Source organism: Panthera tigris, chromosome B1 (assembly GCF_018350195.1).
Source record: "Panthera tigris isolate Pti1 chromosome B1, P.tigris_Pti1_mat1.1, whole genome shotgun sequence".
Taxonomy (NCBI): Eukaryota; Metazoa; Chordata; class Mammalia; order Carnivora; family Felidae; genus Panthera; species Panthera tigris.
Window position 1 is genome coordinate 126,142,558 of NC_056663.1, and position 15,718 is coordinate 126,158,275.

General features: G+C 34.8%; 1 protein-coding gene across 5 annotated transcripts in view; it reads right to left on the bottom strand.

The window, feature by feature from the left end:
* Window positions 1–1,877: 1,877 nt before the first annotated feature.
* Window positions 1,878–15,718, bottom strand: part of SMARCAD1 (SWI/SNF-related, matrix-associated actin-dependent regulator of chromatin, subfamily a, containing DEAD/H box 1) — a 78,104-nt gene continuing 64,263 nt past the window's right edge. For all 5 annotated transcript variants that reach the window (XM_042984177.1, XM_007074675.3, XM_042984175.1 and 2 more), the window contains exons 17-24: window positions 14,210–14,305; window positions 13,994–14,111; window positions 13,553–13,674; window positions 10,619–10,807; window positions 9,884–10,002; window positions 8,791–8,973; window positions 7,738–7,847; window positions 1,878–3,228 (exon numbers count right to left, since the gene is read on the bottom strand). In XM_042984177.1, coding sequence (XP_042840111.1) covers window positions 3,167–3,228; window positions 7,738–7,847; window positions 8,791–8,973; window positions 9,884–10,002; window positions 10,619–10,807; window positions 13,553–13,674; window positions 13,994–14,111; window positions 14,210–14,305 — 999 coding nt within the window. In that variant the 3' untranslated portion in view covers window positions 1,878–3,166. The remainder of the gene's footprint in view (window positions 3,229–7,737; window positions 7,848–8,790; window positions 8,974–9,883; window positions 10,003–10,618; window positions 10,808–13,552; window positions 13,675–13,993; window positions 14,112–14,209; window positions 14,306–15,718) is intronic.

Here is a 15,718-nt window from a genome sequence, read left to right on the forward strand (position 1 = left end):
CAGGACAGGGGAAGGAGAACATGGTTGAAAAGCCAGAAATGAGGAGAGAGTGTAAGGGAATAAAAAGGAAAGGAATGTTCGGCCAAGTATGATCTTGTTTTAAGGTGCTTCTTTCATTACAACAATGTTCTATGAAATAGGAGAAAAGATGTTAAATGCTTTATACATTAAGAATTATACATAAAAACAAAGTGCATTTCCCAAATAACTTGCTTCTTTGAAACACTTTTTTTTTTAAAGCGTTATTTCTTTTGAGAGAGTGCCCATGGGAAGGGCAGAGAGAGGAAGAGAGGGAGAATCCTAAGCAGGCTCTGCATGGTCAGTGTGGAGCCTGACGCAGGGCTTGAACCCACAAACCATGAGATCATCCAAAATCAAGACTCAAGACACTCAGCTGGCTGAGCCACCCAGGCACCCTGGGTCACATTTTCTTATCACTAGTGGCTGTTAATAAATAATAACATGTTGGTTTTAAGTGAATCTCATTGCAAAGTACTCTATCCTCTTATCAAGGCAATCTAAAGAAAAAAAATTATCTTTTGCAAAAGAATTTAAATTGATACTCTAGATAATGAAGGTAGTAACTTTTCTTCCCTCTTATGCATGTTCGTTTTCTGCCATAAAATTACATTCTGACAAGCCTTAATTAAAATAGAATTTAGGAAAAAGTGAGAAAAGTGAGAAATACAATGCTTACCTAAAATTATAATAATTCAAAACAAGATAATTTGTTTACACAAATCATAATTCAACTATAAAATGCAACCACAGCAGGTTTCATAAGTAAATATTTCAATCATAGCATCATCATTAACCTTTAGGTCACCATTTTTCACTGAAGGACATTCCATTATCCCATCCTGTCCCCAAGTTAAATGGCTCCTAGGTGAGTGAGCAAGTATGAGAGAATATAAATGAATCAAAGTTGCATACTGTAATCAGACAAAAACACATTTTGGGAAGAAAAGAATCGTAAGAATCATTTTCCTTAATTATGGACATTTAAGTGTCTGGCTCAGGGTCAAGTAAATGAAAACCAAATCTCCTGATACTCCAATCTAACCACTATACAGTAATACCAACAATCAGAAACAACAGTAATGTTGTGACAAAAAATATCTCCTGGTATAAAGTTACATGTCTCTGGATCAGGAATACAGTTATGAACACACATAAGGCATATGTTTCCTACCTCTTTGTAAGTTGCATTAAAAAATAAAAGTTGCTTCAGTTGGTCAAGATAATATTCCAATAACTATGGCTTCACATGCCCTTTACTGATAATGGATTATGATGTTCACTGACATCAGTCCAATGAACACACTGATGGGAATACATCCTAAGTAATAAATTTCAGTTTATTGAGAAACAGACAATATTAAGCACATATGATCTCATTTGTGCTCCATATTATATTTTTAAGGGTAAAGGGAGAGTTAGAAACTATTAAAAAGGGTGTGAAAATACAACTTATGTTCACGAATGCTTTTATTAAAGATATTATGGATTTAACAGCAAATGAAACAGCCGATCACTAAAGATATATTAACACAGAAAACTTATGAGAAATCCATTTTGAGAGATTTTTAAAAGGTAGTATTTCCAACAATCTAAGTGATTTGGGTCCTGCGATGTAGGAGGTAGTAATAATATTTGCAGATTCCTTCTAGCCCCATTATACTAAAATATACTGAATATATTCAATATACCTTCAAGATTGGGTAAACCTACTCAATCGTGAGTTTCAGAGTCTATAATATCTGAAGACTGCTTTGAGAGCTTCAATACTCTTCTAACTCCAGAGGACTATATTACCTTAGCATCTTAGCAAGTGAGGATGCCTCGAAAAGTATAATCTCCAATAATTACCAAGTCTGTGATTTATAAATAAGTTTATTTATAATGATATTTACATAATAAAAACAAAACACATGAAACTCACAAGTTATACAAAGAAACTGATGTATAATAAAAACAGCAAGATAGACTGACAGGCAAAATTTTAAAGAAAGATTTAATAAAGAGTTAAATATCAAATAGACAACTTTACTTCTTCTAAATTTCACTTTGTCACCCACACTGAATTGGAATTGAACAATGGCTCTCTCTTCAGGAGGTCCTGTACTGGAAATTCTGGAAACTGAGAAGTTGTATTTTGAGAAGTGTTTAACGTTAATGACCTATTTCCATGCAGTACCTATCGCTGCCTTAATATGAAGTCACGTTCAGTCTGCTTTGAAGTGAAATAGCCTGCTAATCTGTTCTGCCAGGCTAGACAAATGTTACCCACATTTTGCTGATACGTGGAGACGTGGCAGGAATAAACTACTATTTAGAGAGTAAAGAGAACTGGAGCAGAAGTGACTGGGCAACAGTTTCAAGAGAAGCAAAAGCCAGGAGAGGGAAATCAATGAAAACATGCACAAGAATAGGCAGAGTAATAAGCACAATTAGTGCGGTTGGGAAATGAACAGAAGGAATTAATCCAAGGAGCAAGATAAGGGCTTCTTCAGTTACTATTCACTGGAAAACAACTTAGTGCCTAGCCAAACAAATTTGTTTTAACAGAAGTACTTGGAAGGACCTGGGGGTGTTAGTATATGGAATGCCACCTTTAAATTCAGGTTGAGTTCTTGTTGACAGTGGTGAACATCTGCTTCAAATAGCAATAAAATGAAAGCTATATAATCTATACAGCTGCATCCTTTAAACTAACAAAAAAAGAACTTCAAAGGAGACAAGAAAAACAAGACATAAGCATTGTCAAATAAGGCACATGTAAAAATCTACACACATTATCCAGTGAAAGACAATATATATATATTTGGAGGTAGAAATAATTACAAAAATACTGACATTTCTAAAGCATTAGCATATTTGTTACAAACAATCACCAACTAATCCCCATTCAGAAAACTGTTTTGTAAAATGATTATTCAACATCTTCAGGACTACATTATTTGTGGCTTTTTGTTTGAAATTTCACATGTGAGCATCTGGAGAATTCAGTTAGTGGCAAAAAAGTTGTCCATACTATGAGAAATGTAATATGGAAATTATAAAAAGTTATAAATGTTCATAAACCCCATGGTCATCATAATGTAAATGTCCTTGAGTGCACCAAGTTGATATTTCCTCATCAATTAGGAATTCACAATTCTTAACTTCACAGGCCCATTGACGTTTTTAGTAATGTGGCTATATCTGCTGGCATACTCCCTTCATCACCTGCAGGTCAGAAAGCGGCATTAAAAGTTTCATAAGAATATTTTATGAAATGTATTTTCTCTGATTCTAACTTTGGTGAATGCCTAATTGTTTTTCAAGGCCCCGTTTGTCTCAGTGTCACTCCTTGTTTAAAAACCTTCACAAAGCCCTATGTGTATTTAAGGCTACTTCCTCTGTGCTAACGTTCATGCCAGCACAGCCATCTATAGGCTAGGCTTCTGATTTCACATAAGTAATATCTAAAGATACACAGATATTAATCTGGATGACATTCTATTCATACAGTACACAGTATTTTCTCCTCAGGTTATTTGGTGAAAACCTTCATGTAACAAACTGAAGAGTAGAAACAAAGAAAACCAAACAGAATCATCCATCAACACCCTTATTTTCAGTACAAAGATACAATCACTGACTTAGACTTAAAACTGGCACATCTAAACAAAATAGTGAATATGGCATACCAGCTGAAGACTAAAGTGACCATAACTATAAATAACCCTTTCCCAATGTTTTCCCCATATTAAATGAGATTCCAGTATCTAGACACTTACCCAGTTAGTATTCAGGATTTTCTACAGTGGGAAAACATCTTGTGTCAAGGTGGTGTAGAATCTAGTTATCCTTGATTAATTCAATGAGTCACTCAGACTGTTTTTAGATGAACTGATTTATTAGTTTATAGGGACAATGGTATAGCTGTTTTTAGATGAACTGATTAAAGTGACAATGGTATACAACTATTTGTAGATTTTTAGCAATGGATAATTTTAGAAATCAGATATGGCTAAAATGCAGCAAAACTAATCACTTTTCTCTTTCTGTCACACATACACACTCTAGTTATAATCTAAAATTATGAGAGTACTTTTCCCTACTCTTCTCCTTTTAGTAAAAAACATATGCACAGAAAGAAAAACTATTCCATAAACTATCAGGGAGCTCACTGACACCCTTGCTTTGAAACGCATCCACAGACTTAACAATAGCCCATGAAATCTAAATTGAAACTGGTCCCAAATTAAGTGAGCCAAGTAAATAATCAGATCCAGAAGACAGTAAGACAACAAAGTTACAAACATATAAGACAAGACTGTAGAAAATTCAGTATTCTAGGAATTCAGGAAGAGGTAGAAAAAAGCAAAGGGTGAGGAAACTCTTCTAAATTTGAAGATACTAATGATATAATGCAATAAAATGCAATGTACAAACTTTGGATCCTTTTTTTGTTTTTTAAGCCTATAAGAGACTTTAAGGGGGTAAGTGGGAAAAATCCAGATATGGGCAATATATGATAATATTTGGGAATTACTGTTAATTTTTTTGGATGTATAATGGTACTGTGGCAACTGAGAGGAAATGCTGAAATACTCAGAATGAAGTGTCAAGTCTACAACTGACTGTAATGGTTCATGAGTAAAAGAAGCCAGATGAAGCAAAATGTTTACAACTGTTAAACTCACTTATACTATGCTTTCAACATTTTTGCATGAAAATTTCCATAATAAAAGTTTTAAAAGGTAGAAAATTTATTAATATAATCACATTAAGAGGTTAAAGAAAAATCACACACACCCCAAAACCATAATTCTTATTCTAAAGCAGGGGTTCTCTGACTTTAGTTTGGATCAGAAACTCCAACCAGATTATTGAGTTCCAGTCCCAATTTCTGACTGAGTAGGGCTGGAGTTAGGCTTAGGAATTTGCATTTCAAACTGGCAATTTTGCAGGTGATGCTGCTGTGGGTCCAGGGGCACTGCACTCTGAGAATCACTAAGGCAAGCTCTAGAAATACAAAAATCTGACAAGCATTTCTGAGAGGAATCATGGTACTTAATCTTTCATAGTTTCATGGGAAGAGGGGCATACAGATTGTTAACATAAAGCATGGACACAATTATAAATATATTTTTTGTTTACAGTGGAAAAGAACCTTACTGTGAGAGATGAAAAGAAGGGTACATGTACTCTCATTAGGTCAGTGTCAAATTATTTAAATGAAATCAGAAGCAAAATCATAGTTTAGAGAGTAAAGACATTATTGTATCTTTAGCCTACCAAATAAAACACATACTGGGAAAAATGGATACACAAATAGCTAAAGTTCTTTCTTGTTAAAACAAGACAAAGGAAAATTTCCTACAGAAACGAAGAGTGATAATGGGGGAATGATTCTTTAATTCTGAACATCTTAAAGCTAACAGCCTAAAAGCATAGCTGAAATAAGTTGCTATTTTTTTTTATTTAAAAAAAAAAAAAAATTTTTTTTAAATGTTTATTTATTTTTGAGACAGAGAGAGACAGAGCATGAACAGGGGAGGGTCAGAGAGAGAGGGAGACACAGAATCCTAAACAGGCTCCAGGCTCTGAGCTGTCAGCACAGAGCCTGATGCGGGGCTCAAACTCACAGACCGTGAGATCATGACCTGAGCCGAAGTCGGCCGCCCAACTGACTGAGCCACCCAGGCGCCCCAATAAGTTGCTATTTTAACAAATACTTGATGTGAAAACACAGGTACAATTTTAGACTAAACAAATTTATGTAAATATAAACAATTTACATGAATTATGACTAGACAAGACCAAAAACACACTGGTCTCACCTGAAATACAATTAAAATGCTATTAAAAAAAAAAAAGAAAGAAAGTCCAGGGTACCATACAAAAGAGAACGAACAGAAGAAAAAGACAACAGTGGAGAGAAAGCTGTCAAATTTTGGAAGATGAAGAGCAAATGGAAGAATGGAAGCTGACTTTAGCAAAACAGACAAAGCAAAAACTTAAGTGTGTGCAGGTGGGAAATGCAGGAAGGTTACTTCACATTCACAATCCTTTCCTTGCCTCTCAAAGCTCAAGAACATGGAGGTACTACATGGCTTCTAAAAGATGGGGAATATACAGAGCTAAAACAGGTTGCAGAATAGGACACCTAAAGCCTGTGCAACAGAGCCAGCCATATACAAATGAAGGTTTATTCTTTGGAAAGTTTGAATCCGAAGAATGCTGGACGTGGGGACAGTAGAAGACTGGAACAGCTTCTCCTTTGCTGTAAGAATGCAGTCAGTAGGCTTACTGCATCTGCCACCATCCTCATTTCATAAAAGATTGGAAAGTATGTTTCTGGGGAAATGAACTAGCTCATGAGAAGCAACCTGTATACTTAAAGATAGTTGGAAGTCCAACAATCAAACTGCTGAAACCTCAATTAACTAACTATGATGGTTCTACTTAAAGACTTCTCGTTAGAATAAAATCTACATATCTGGGTATGTGCTAACACTACTAAATGAGAATATTTAATTGTTTTCCTAAATTTGAAAAGATGCCCTAAGAAAACAATCAGGAAAAAATGCTGCCCTGCGGAATCTTGTCTTATGCATTCACTCTATTGCTTTTGCTACATAATCTGAAATCAGCAAGTTGCCACCTCCACGCAAAGCCCAGTGATTAACTGTTTAGGTTATAATCGTCATGGTTACTTCTTACTCAAACTTGCTCTAATGTGTGCCCCCCCCCCAACCTGAAGCACCCGGAAATAAATACTACACAGGAAGGAGACATAGTAATTCATCATATGGCTTTCTCGCTCTTAAAACAGATTAAAATATACTGAACTCTTATAATACAGAGTGCCCAGCAAAATACTGGGACATAGTAAATATTCAATGGAAGTTTGCTGAACTGAAATAAACTGTGATCAATATTAGTAATATCCTTATTAGAATGATAAAATAGCTTACATCCAATTAAATTTAGGTAAGATGTAAATGACTGCATGCTAACTTGTGTTAAAGAAAGAATACACAGACTTATTTACTTCTATCTACCTAAAAAAAGTGGTCACATGCTTTTTAAAAAGGACAATATGTCACTTTTATGGGGAAACTGGATGACAGAGTGGGAAGGAGTCTTGTTTGCCATTTTGTATCTTTTGAATCTTGAATTATGTGAATGTATTATCTTTTCAAAACTTTAAAATTATTCTTTTCAAAAAGGTCAAGTGAAGAAGGGCTCCCTTAGAGGGTTCTTTGTAGTACCCAACAAACTTCAGTCTGAAATTACTAAATTTTGGGGGCTGCGGGGGAAGAAGAATCTTATTGCACTATAGTTCAGTAAGTAATTACCAGTCAAAATGAAATGTAAATGTTACAGTTCTTAATAAATTAATATTATGTCAGGCATTTTAAATCTTTGGGTTCATATATATTACTTATATAGTAAGTGTATCATAAAACTGTGGATAAAGTTACAGATCTAATTTTATTTGGGGGATATCTTGGTGTCAAGAGAGAAGGGATGGAAGAGACAGAATTTCCCAAAACCAAACACTTATATCAGTTCTGGTGAAATAATCTTAGTTATTGTAATACTTCTGAAATGAGTATGCTTATCGTCTACCACGCCATCCCTATACTGTATGCCAGGTAAGGATTCAGGCCATTTTTGCTAATTCCTTGCTACTGCTATTTTTCATACAAATACCGAAGTTTCTGCTTACAAACAACTTACCTTCATCTACTGTGGTCATATCTTGTTCTAGTTTCAATTTCTGTTGGTTAATTTTTAGCATGGATTCTTCAATTGTCCCTTGGCTTATTAATTTTATAACTAGTACTTCTCTAAAGAAAATAGAAGATATGTCCATTGGTTACTTAATATAAAATTTGAATATATATAAACTATATAAAACATCTTAGAGGTAAGAATAATGTGAAGATTGCGTAATAAATAGATCCCTAACTTTAAATTTCCTTTTATTCATATTACGTGGGATTAACATTTTCTGAGCGTGTAACTTCTAAACATCCTTTCTTATTGATCCAAGAAGACAGAAAGATATCTGTACTCCAAAAATTACTAGTAAAACTTATTTCAACAAACAGTCTGGGTTCAGAGAGATATTCCATTTTAAAAAGGAACATGCTTTGATCATCAGGTTCCAATAAATAATTCAGTACAAAAAGTAAGGAAGTATAGAAAAGTAAAAAGATTACACAGGAAGTTTTAGTCCCATAATAGGCACTGATAAATATTTGGTTCATAAATGATTTTATCAATGTCTTTTGGAAACATATACTCCACAGAAAAAATAATGATTACTGGCTACTCACATCTGACAGCAGAGTTGAATTACAGGTATTTTCACCTCCAATGTCAAAATGATCCTTCACCTAAAATATCTACAACTCAGATAATGTGCTTCCTAAAGGATAATAGAGTAGCAACAGTATATATATTATTACGTCTATCTGGCTCTTAAAGGGTCTAACAAAAAAAGCCTTTTCAGTTACTAATATTTTTCAAATGAGCTGAACCATTGATAGTATTTTGTTTTCATCAAAATTGGGGTGGGGTGCGAGGTTATTTTAACTACTAGAAAGTGAATACATGACATAGTGAGATATGTCATATTCAGCGTTGCTGGTATGAAAGCTATCAGCAGCCAGGCTTTGCCGAAAATAAAAAAAAACTGAAGCAGAATACTGACAGACTATATTCTACTCTTCTATACAAATTAAACAGGCATTTGGTTAAAACTAAATTTCAATTCAAAACACTTACTTAGTCTGGCCTACTCTATGGCATCTATCTTCTGCTTGCTTGTCATTGTAAGGGTTACAGTCAATATCATGAAGTATAACAACATTTGCTGAAGTCAGATTTATTCCTAGGCCACCAGCTTTTGTTGACAGCAGAAATACGAAGATATCCATATCGGTATTAAACTCGTCAATTAGATGAATCCTGTCAGATAAATATATTAGGCTAAATTTCACTAAAATGTACACAATTAAAATTGAAAACAATCACACTACATGGAAAAAAACCGTGAAGATGTAAATACATGCTCCTGGCACTAAAGCACTTTTCCTGCAGTTATTTTACTGAAAGACCTTCTCGATTCACTAACTTCTTTTCCATACCATGTATCTTCCTACTAACTCTCACTTTAATTCAACTATTCAGGTTTGAGTAATCCTAATGGATTATTTTCTCCTTTGTTTAATGACTTCTGGCTTATCTAAATTTTGTGTATGGCTTTTCAATCTCTGGCCTTCGTCAGCTTTAGTCTTCTCAGAAATCTGTCAGCAGCTGCTCTTGATACTTTTGAACCAAGGATCTCAAGATCAAACTAGCAGGGTGTTTGTTCTCTTTTAGGATGACTTCTATCTTTAATGCAGGGGAAAAAAAAACCTGGCTGATAAAAAGCAAACCAAAAGTAATAATGAAGTGTAAACATACTATTAAAAACAGTCTTTTTTTGTTTTGAAGACAATCTTTCTAATCTCTGGGTATTAAAAAAATAAACAACCAAACTTACTCAATTACTGTTAAAATACAAAAAGCCCAAGGTTTTAAAACAATCTTGGTTTAATGTAAGGTGCTTCAAGGCTTTGAATGAGTTTTAAAGGGGAAAAAACATTTTAAGGTACACAGTTCCAATTAGATACTGAAATATATTTCTATGCAATTCAGATCAAAAACTTAAAAAAGGAAAATTTCCTTATCTTAACACAATGATTTCAAATAACCACATGAAAGACTCAAAGTAAGACAATTCAAATGCTCTATACACATTTAAAATTCTAGCATTTACTCTTATTTGAAGGTGAAGAGGACAGATTTTTCTGAAACTAAAGTGAAGTATACGAACCTTTCAGAAATCTGAGTCTTTCCATCTAATCTGAGGTACCTATGCTGATGATGTTTTAAGAGAACCTCTAAAATATCCAGCATCATGGTAAATTGGCTAAATAATACAACTCTATCACCCTGTGAAAATACATATATGGATTAGATACATGGAAAAATAAAATGATATAAGCATATAATGATCAACTGCTTCTTTAATAAAAATCAAGTAGTCACAGCTAAGGTAAATTTCTTATTATAGATATAACAAGTTTATATATAAATAAATTATCTTAACTTCTGAACTTCAGACTTAAAACATAATTCTTAGTTTTGGTTTTTAAGGACAGTTTATGAAAACAGCTACAAAAGTACTATTTGGATTATGATCTTAAAAATATACACTATTTCACATAGAAACTAGAGTGGTAGTTAACTTCAAAATATCTTCAAAATAATTTAGAGGCAATCATACAAATAACCAATTATGTCATTATGAAATGAAAAGATTACTTTTTAAAAGCAACTCTACTAGCTGCTTTTTTTTTTTTTTTTTTTTCTGAGACTCAACAGAGGAAAAGTAATCAGGAAAACATATCCCCAAATATATCCCCTAAATGGTCAAAGCATTAGTTTCTAGAAAAATGTAGAACAGACACAGGTTACAACTTCAAGAAAGTCAAATAATGTCAGAATTATTTTTAAAAAGTTTATGTAATTGTAAAAATGTAAGAGGAATAGCATTCTTCTTTATTACCTTCTGTTTCAATTCAGACAAGATGCATCCTAAAACTCGGAATTTTCCAGAATCTAAAATCAAGTCCATGTCTAACTGGAAGCTATTAATATGTCGATACTGTTTACAAAGTACATGTAATTCAAAGTCTGTCATAACTTCCATATCTTCAAAGATCAAATCAGGGTTAGCCTCACAATGTGTAGGTTCCTCAAAACAAAACAGAATACACACTTAAAAATGAAGCTAATTTATAATATGATCAGAACACTTGAATAAAATTGTTCACATCTGGTAAAATAGCTAAATATCACATGTCACTGCAACCAATTTAGCAAAGGAAAATATACTCATTTTCTAGGTACAATAAAGAAGGGAAAGCCCTTATTGCTTTAGAGATAACATACTGAAATATTCAGAAATGAAATAAGGTCTACAATTTGGTTCAATATAATCCTAAGGAGGGGTCTAGATGAAATGAGAGCAGTGTCATTCCACATAATAACTGTATAAGAAAATGGGTGAAGGTTATATGGGTAGAGGATTTAATTACACAATTCTCTCTACTCTTACATGTTTAAAATTTTCTATAATATATTTAAAATAATATAAACACATTTAAAACAGCAAATAATGACTTTTAACACCAAGATCTATAAAGAAGAACTATGGGTGGGTGCTAAGGGAGAATGAGGCAAAAACAAAGATTAATTAAAACTATAAACAAGGGGCACCTGGGTGGCTCAGTTGGTTAAGCAACCGACTCTTGATTCTGGCCCAGGTCATGATCTCAGGGTTCATGGGATCAAGCCCCACAATGGGCTCTGTGCTGACAGTCTGGAGCTACTTGGGATTCTCTCCTGCCCTCTCTCTCTGTCCCTACCCACCCACCCCCCACCCCATGCATTCTCTCTCTCTAAGTAAATATACATTAAAAAAAAATAACCTACAGACAAAATATAGTAAAGAAAAAAATGAAGAAAACAAATGAAGAAAACCAATGCACTATCTAGGACATAAAATCTGAGGGATCTTTTTGGTAAAAAAATAAAGAAGTGCATTATGGAAGTCTCGATTAGGAGCTGGCAGATTTTCTAAAAAGGGCCAGACAGTAAATATCTTAGGTAGGCTCTGTAGGCAAAATGATTTGTTTTGCAACTACTCAACTTTGCACTTGTATAGGCATAATGTTGTTTCACTTTATGTGTTTCATAGATAATGTATTTTTTAACAAACTGAAGGTTTGTGGCAACCCTGTGTTGACCAAGTCTATTGATACCATTTTTCTAAGAATATTTGCTCACTTGGTCTCTCTTGTAAGTCTTCAGATATTTCAAATTTTTTCATTACTGTTATATTTGTTATGATGATCAGTGATTATGACTTGCTGAAAGCTCAGATGACAATAGCATTCTTTTAGCAATAAAATATTTTTTAATTAAGGTATGCACACTTTTTTAGACATTATGCTGTAGCACATTTAGTTGACAACAGTACAGTGTAAACGTAACTTTTATTTTGTTAATTTTTACAAAACTGTTTTTTAACGTTTTTATTTATTTTTGAGAGACATTGAGAGACAGAACATGAGTAGGGGAGGGGCGAATAGAGAGGGAGACAGAGAATCTAAAGCAGGCTGTAGGTTCTGTGCTGTCAGCACAGAGCCCATTGTGGGGCTCGAACTCACCAATCGCAAGATCATGACCTGAGCCGAAGTCGGTCGCTTAACCGACTGAGCCACCCAGACATCCCTAAACATAACTTTTATATTCATGGGGAAACAAAAAAAATTCATCTGCCTTGCTTTATTGTGGTGGTCTGGAATCGAGCCTGCAATATCTCCAAGGTATTGAGGAAGTAGTCACAGACAAAAAAACAGAAACTAAAAGACTTGGTTAAACTTTATTTATAAAAATGGCCCTATGGCCACAGTTTGCTGACTTCTGATACATACTGTCAGTCCTCTTGGGTATTATAGAAGTTCTCCACACTGTCTTTTTAAAAATTATTTTAATGTTTATTTATTTTTGAGAGAGAGACAGAGTGTGAGCGAGGGAAGGGCAGAGAGAGAGAGAGAAACACACACACACAATCCCAAGCAGGCTTCAGGCTCGGAGTTGTCAGCACAGAGCCCAATGCGGGGCTTGAACTCATGAACTGTGAGAGCATGACCTGAGCCAAAGTTGGATGCCTAACCAACTGAGCCACCCAGGTGCCCCATCTTGACCTTTGTCTTAAAAATAAAAATGCAGGGGCGCCTGGGTGGCTCAGTTGGCTGGGTGGCCGACTTCAGCTCAGGTCATGATCTCACGGCTTGTGAGTTCGAGCCCCGCGTCAGGCTCTGTGCTGACAGCTCGGAGCCTGGAGCCTGCTTCCGATTCTGTGTCTCCCTCTCTCTCTGCCCCTTCCCTGCTTGCTCTCTGTCTCTCTCTCTCAAAAATAATAAACAATAAAAAAAAAAAAATGCAGGATGCCTGGGTGGCTCAGCTGGTTAAGCATCCAACTTCGGCTCAGGTCATGATCTCATGGTTTTTGAGTTCAAGCCCTGCACTGGGCTCTCTGCTGTCAGTGCAGAACCTGCTTCGGATCCTCTGTCTTTCCCTCTCTCTGCCCCTTCCCTGTTCATGCTCCCTCTCTAAAATAAACATTAAAAAAAATTTAGGGCACCTGGGTGGCTCAGTTGTTAAGCATCTGACTTCAGCTCAGGTCATGATCTCATGGTTTTTGAGCTCATGCCCTGAATCGGGCAAGCCCCGCTTCTCTCTCTCTCCCTCAGTGTGCCTCATGTGATTCTCTCTCTCTGCCACTTGCTCACTTGCACTCTCTCTCTCAATAAATAAATAAAATACATAAAAATAAACATGCTTTTCTTAAGTATGGGGTCAATATGCTCGTTAGGTTTAATTTAACCTTATGTTGCTAAAGCTTAGTGTTAACATAATGTGAAATCCTTACCTTTAGCATAAGCTGAGACATTTCCTTGAGCTTTTCAGCTGTGTAATATTGGCGATGTAATAAAGGATGATTGGCCATTTTTCTCAACTGCATCATTACATTGCACATCTCTGTATTTTTTTCTGTGATCCAAAGAACATGCATTAAACAAAACCCCAAAACCAGGAAACCCACTTTAGATGCTGTTTCTCTCCTCTCTGCCCCTCCCTCACATATGCATGCTCTCATTCTGTTTCTCAAAAATAAACATTAAAAACAAAAAAACCCACAAAACCCAAGCTGATGTTTGCTGAAATATACCTCAAAGCAAACAAAAAGTTTATTTCTTCAAATTCTAACTAATTTTTTAAAAATGAGCAAATCCCACCATAACATGACTAAACAAAATGTAGCCCCAGTACAGATTATTTTTCACATGAAATTGTGAAAGTCAGATGATACCCATATTATTGATAGATTTTTTTAATCTGTTGAAAAGACCCAAATAGAGTTGCTCCTGTTTTTCTGACATTGCACACAATTCAATTCGATCTTTCTTGGGAGGTAGCTGCTTGAGAACCTGAGAAAGGAAAACAGTTTAAGCAGATCATTCAAATAAAGAAGAAAACAGATTTTTAAAAAGCAATCAGAATAAAAAAATACGCAAATAAGAATTACCTCTTCTTTTACTCTTCTGAGAATAAATGGTTTTATAATTTGTTTTGCATGTGCTATTCTCTCTTTTTCATATATACTTTGCTCATCTGCTGATTTCTAAGTAAAAAAAGAACATATCCTTTTAGAAATTACTTATTTAAATGATCACAGTAACAACATTACATAACATGAAAATCATCCTCACTATCATCAGGAGTTATTTTCCACAGAAATGCACTTCATTCTAGATGGAATATCACATGTCAACTCTGGGCTATAATCTACCTCTTCAAGCTCCATATGTATTTTGAGGTTTCATGTATTCTGCTAAGCTAATGAAACTGAACTGTTCTAGGATGGTGTTCAGAATCATTAAGTCATAACTAACGAGTCGTAACAAATGACCAGGTCTCATGAAAAAGTGTGTGTGTGTGTGTGTGTGTGTGTGTGTGTGTGTGTGTGTGTGTTTAACAGGTTGGGAAAAAGAAGAGAAGAGGAAGAGAAAGAGAGATAGGTAGGAAACTTATGTTCTAGGTAGAAAGCTAGTGCCGGGGATGTAAACCATGTGGTCTAAAAGACAGGGATGGTTCCTAATCAAAACCTATTAATTTTGGAGAATTAAAGAAGTGGAATTTTGTTCTAAGAAGTGAAAAAGTCCTTCATATTCTATAATCTGCTTGGCCATCAAGTGAGAGTGAATCCATTAGTGAAAGTTTAAAAGGCCATTAATTTGCAGTGGAAGACCACCATAGGAAATTCTTGGAAAATATGCGAGACTTGGGAGACAGTCAAAAATGTGTATAAACATTGCTGTACTAGAAAATTTAGGAGTCTCTGAAGATTATACTATACTTTTAAGTTTGCTTATTTATTTTGAGAGAGAGAGCGAGTGAGCACAAGTGAGCAGGGGAGGGGCAGAGAGAGTGTATCCCAAGAAGGCTTCATACTGTCAGCACAGAGCCTGATGCGGGGCTTGAACCCACAAACCACAAGATCAAGACCTGACCCGAAACGAAGAGTCAGATGCCCAACTGAGCCACCCAGGCAAATCCTGTACTTTTTCTAAGCAACAGGGAGAAAATTAACCAGACTTTCTTTTAAATAGAATTTAAGTGTAACTTTTAGAAATTGTTACTTTTGAATTTTATTTCAAAATATATTTTCCAGTATAGGAATTTTCTGGACATTCTACCTTTGTCCAGTTCTACAGTTTACCTATAAAGAAATGCTCCTAATTTACCTAATTTTAGTAAGGCAAATGCAATCACCAAATTTTCCACACAAATTATGTATCTGAGTTCTCCACTAAACTAAACCTGTCATTTCAGAAAATCAGGATATTAAAACCAAAACTCTTAGACATTAATTACAAAAGTTACCAACTTATTTCCCATTGTATTTTGGCTAAGTTCCCAATTCACCCAAGTATAGGGATATCAACTACTTAAACTTAGTTGATAGCACAAATACACTATGAAAACAAGAAAAAAAAAAGACAAAATAGAAAAACGGCCCCCATAAAACACAAAG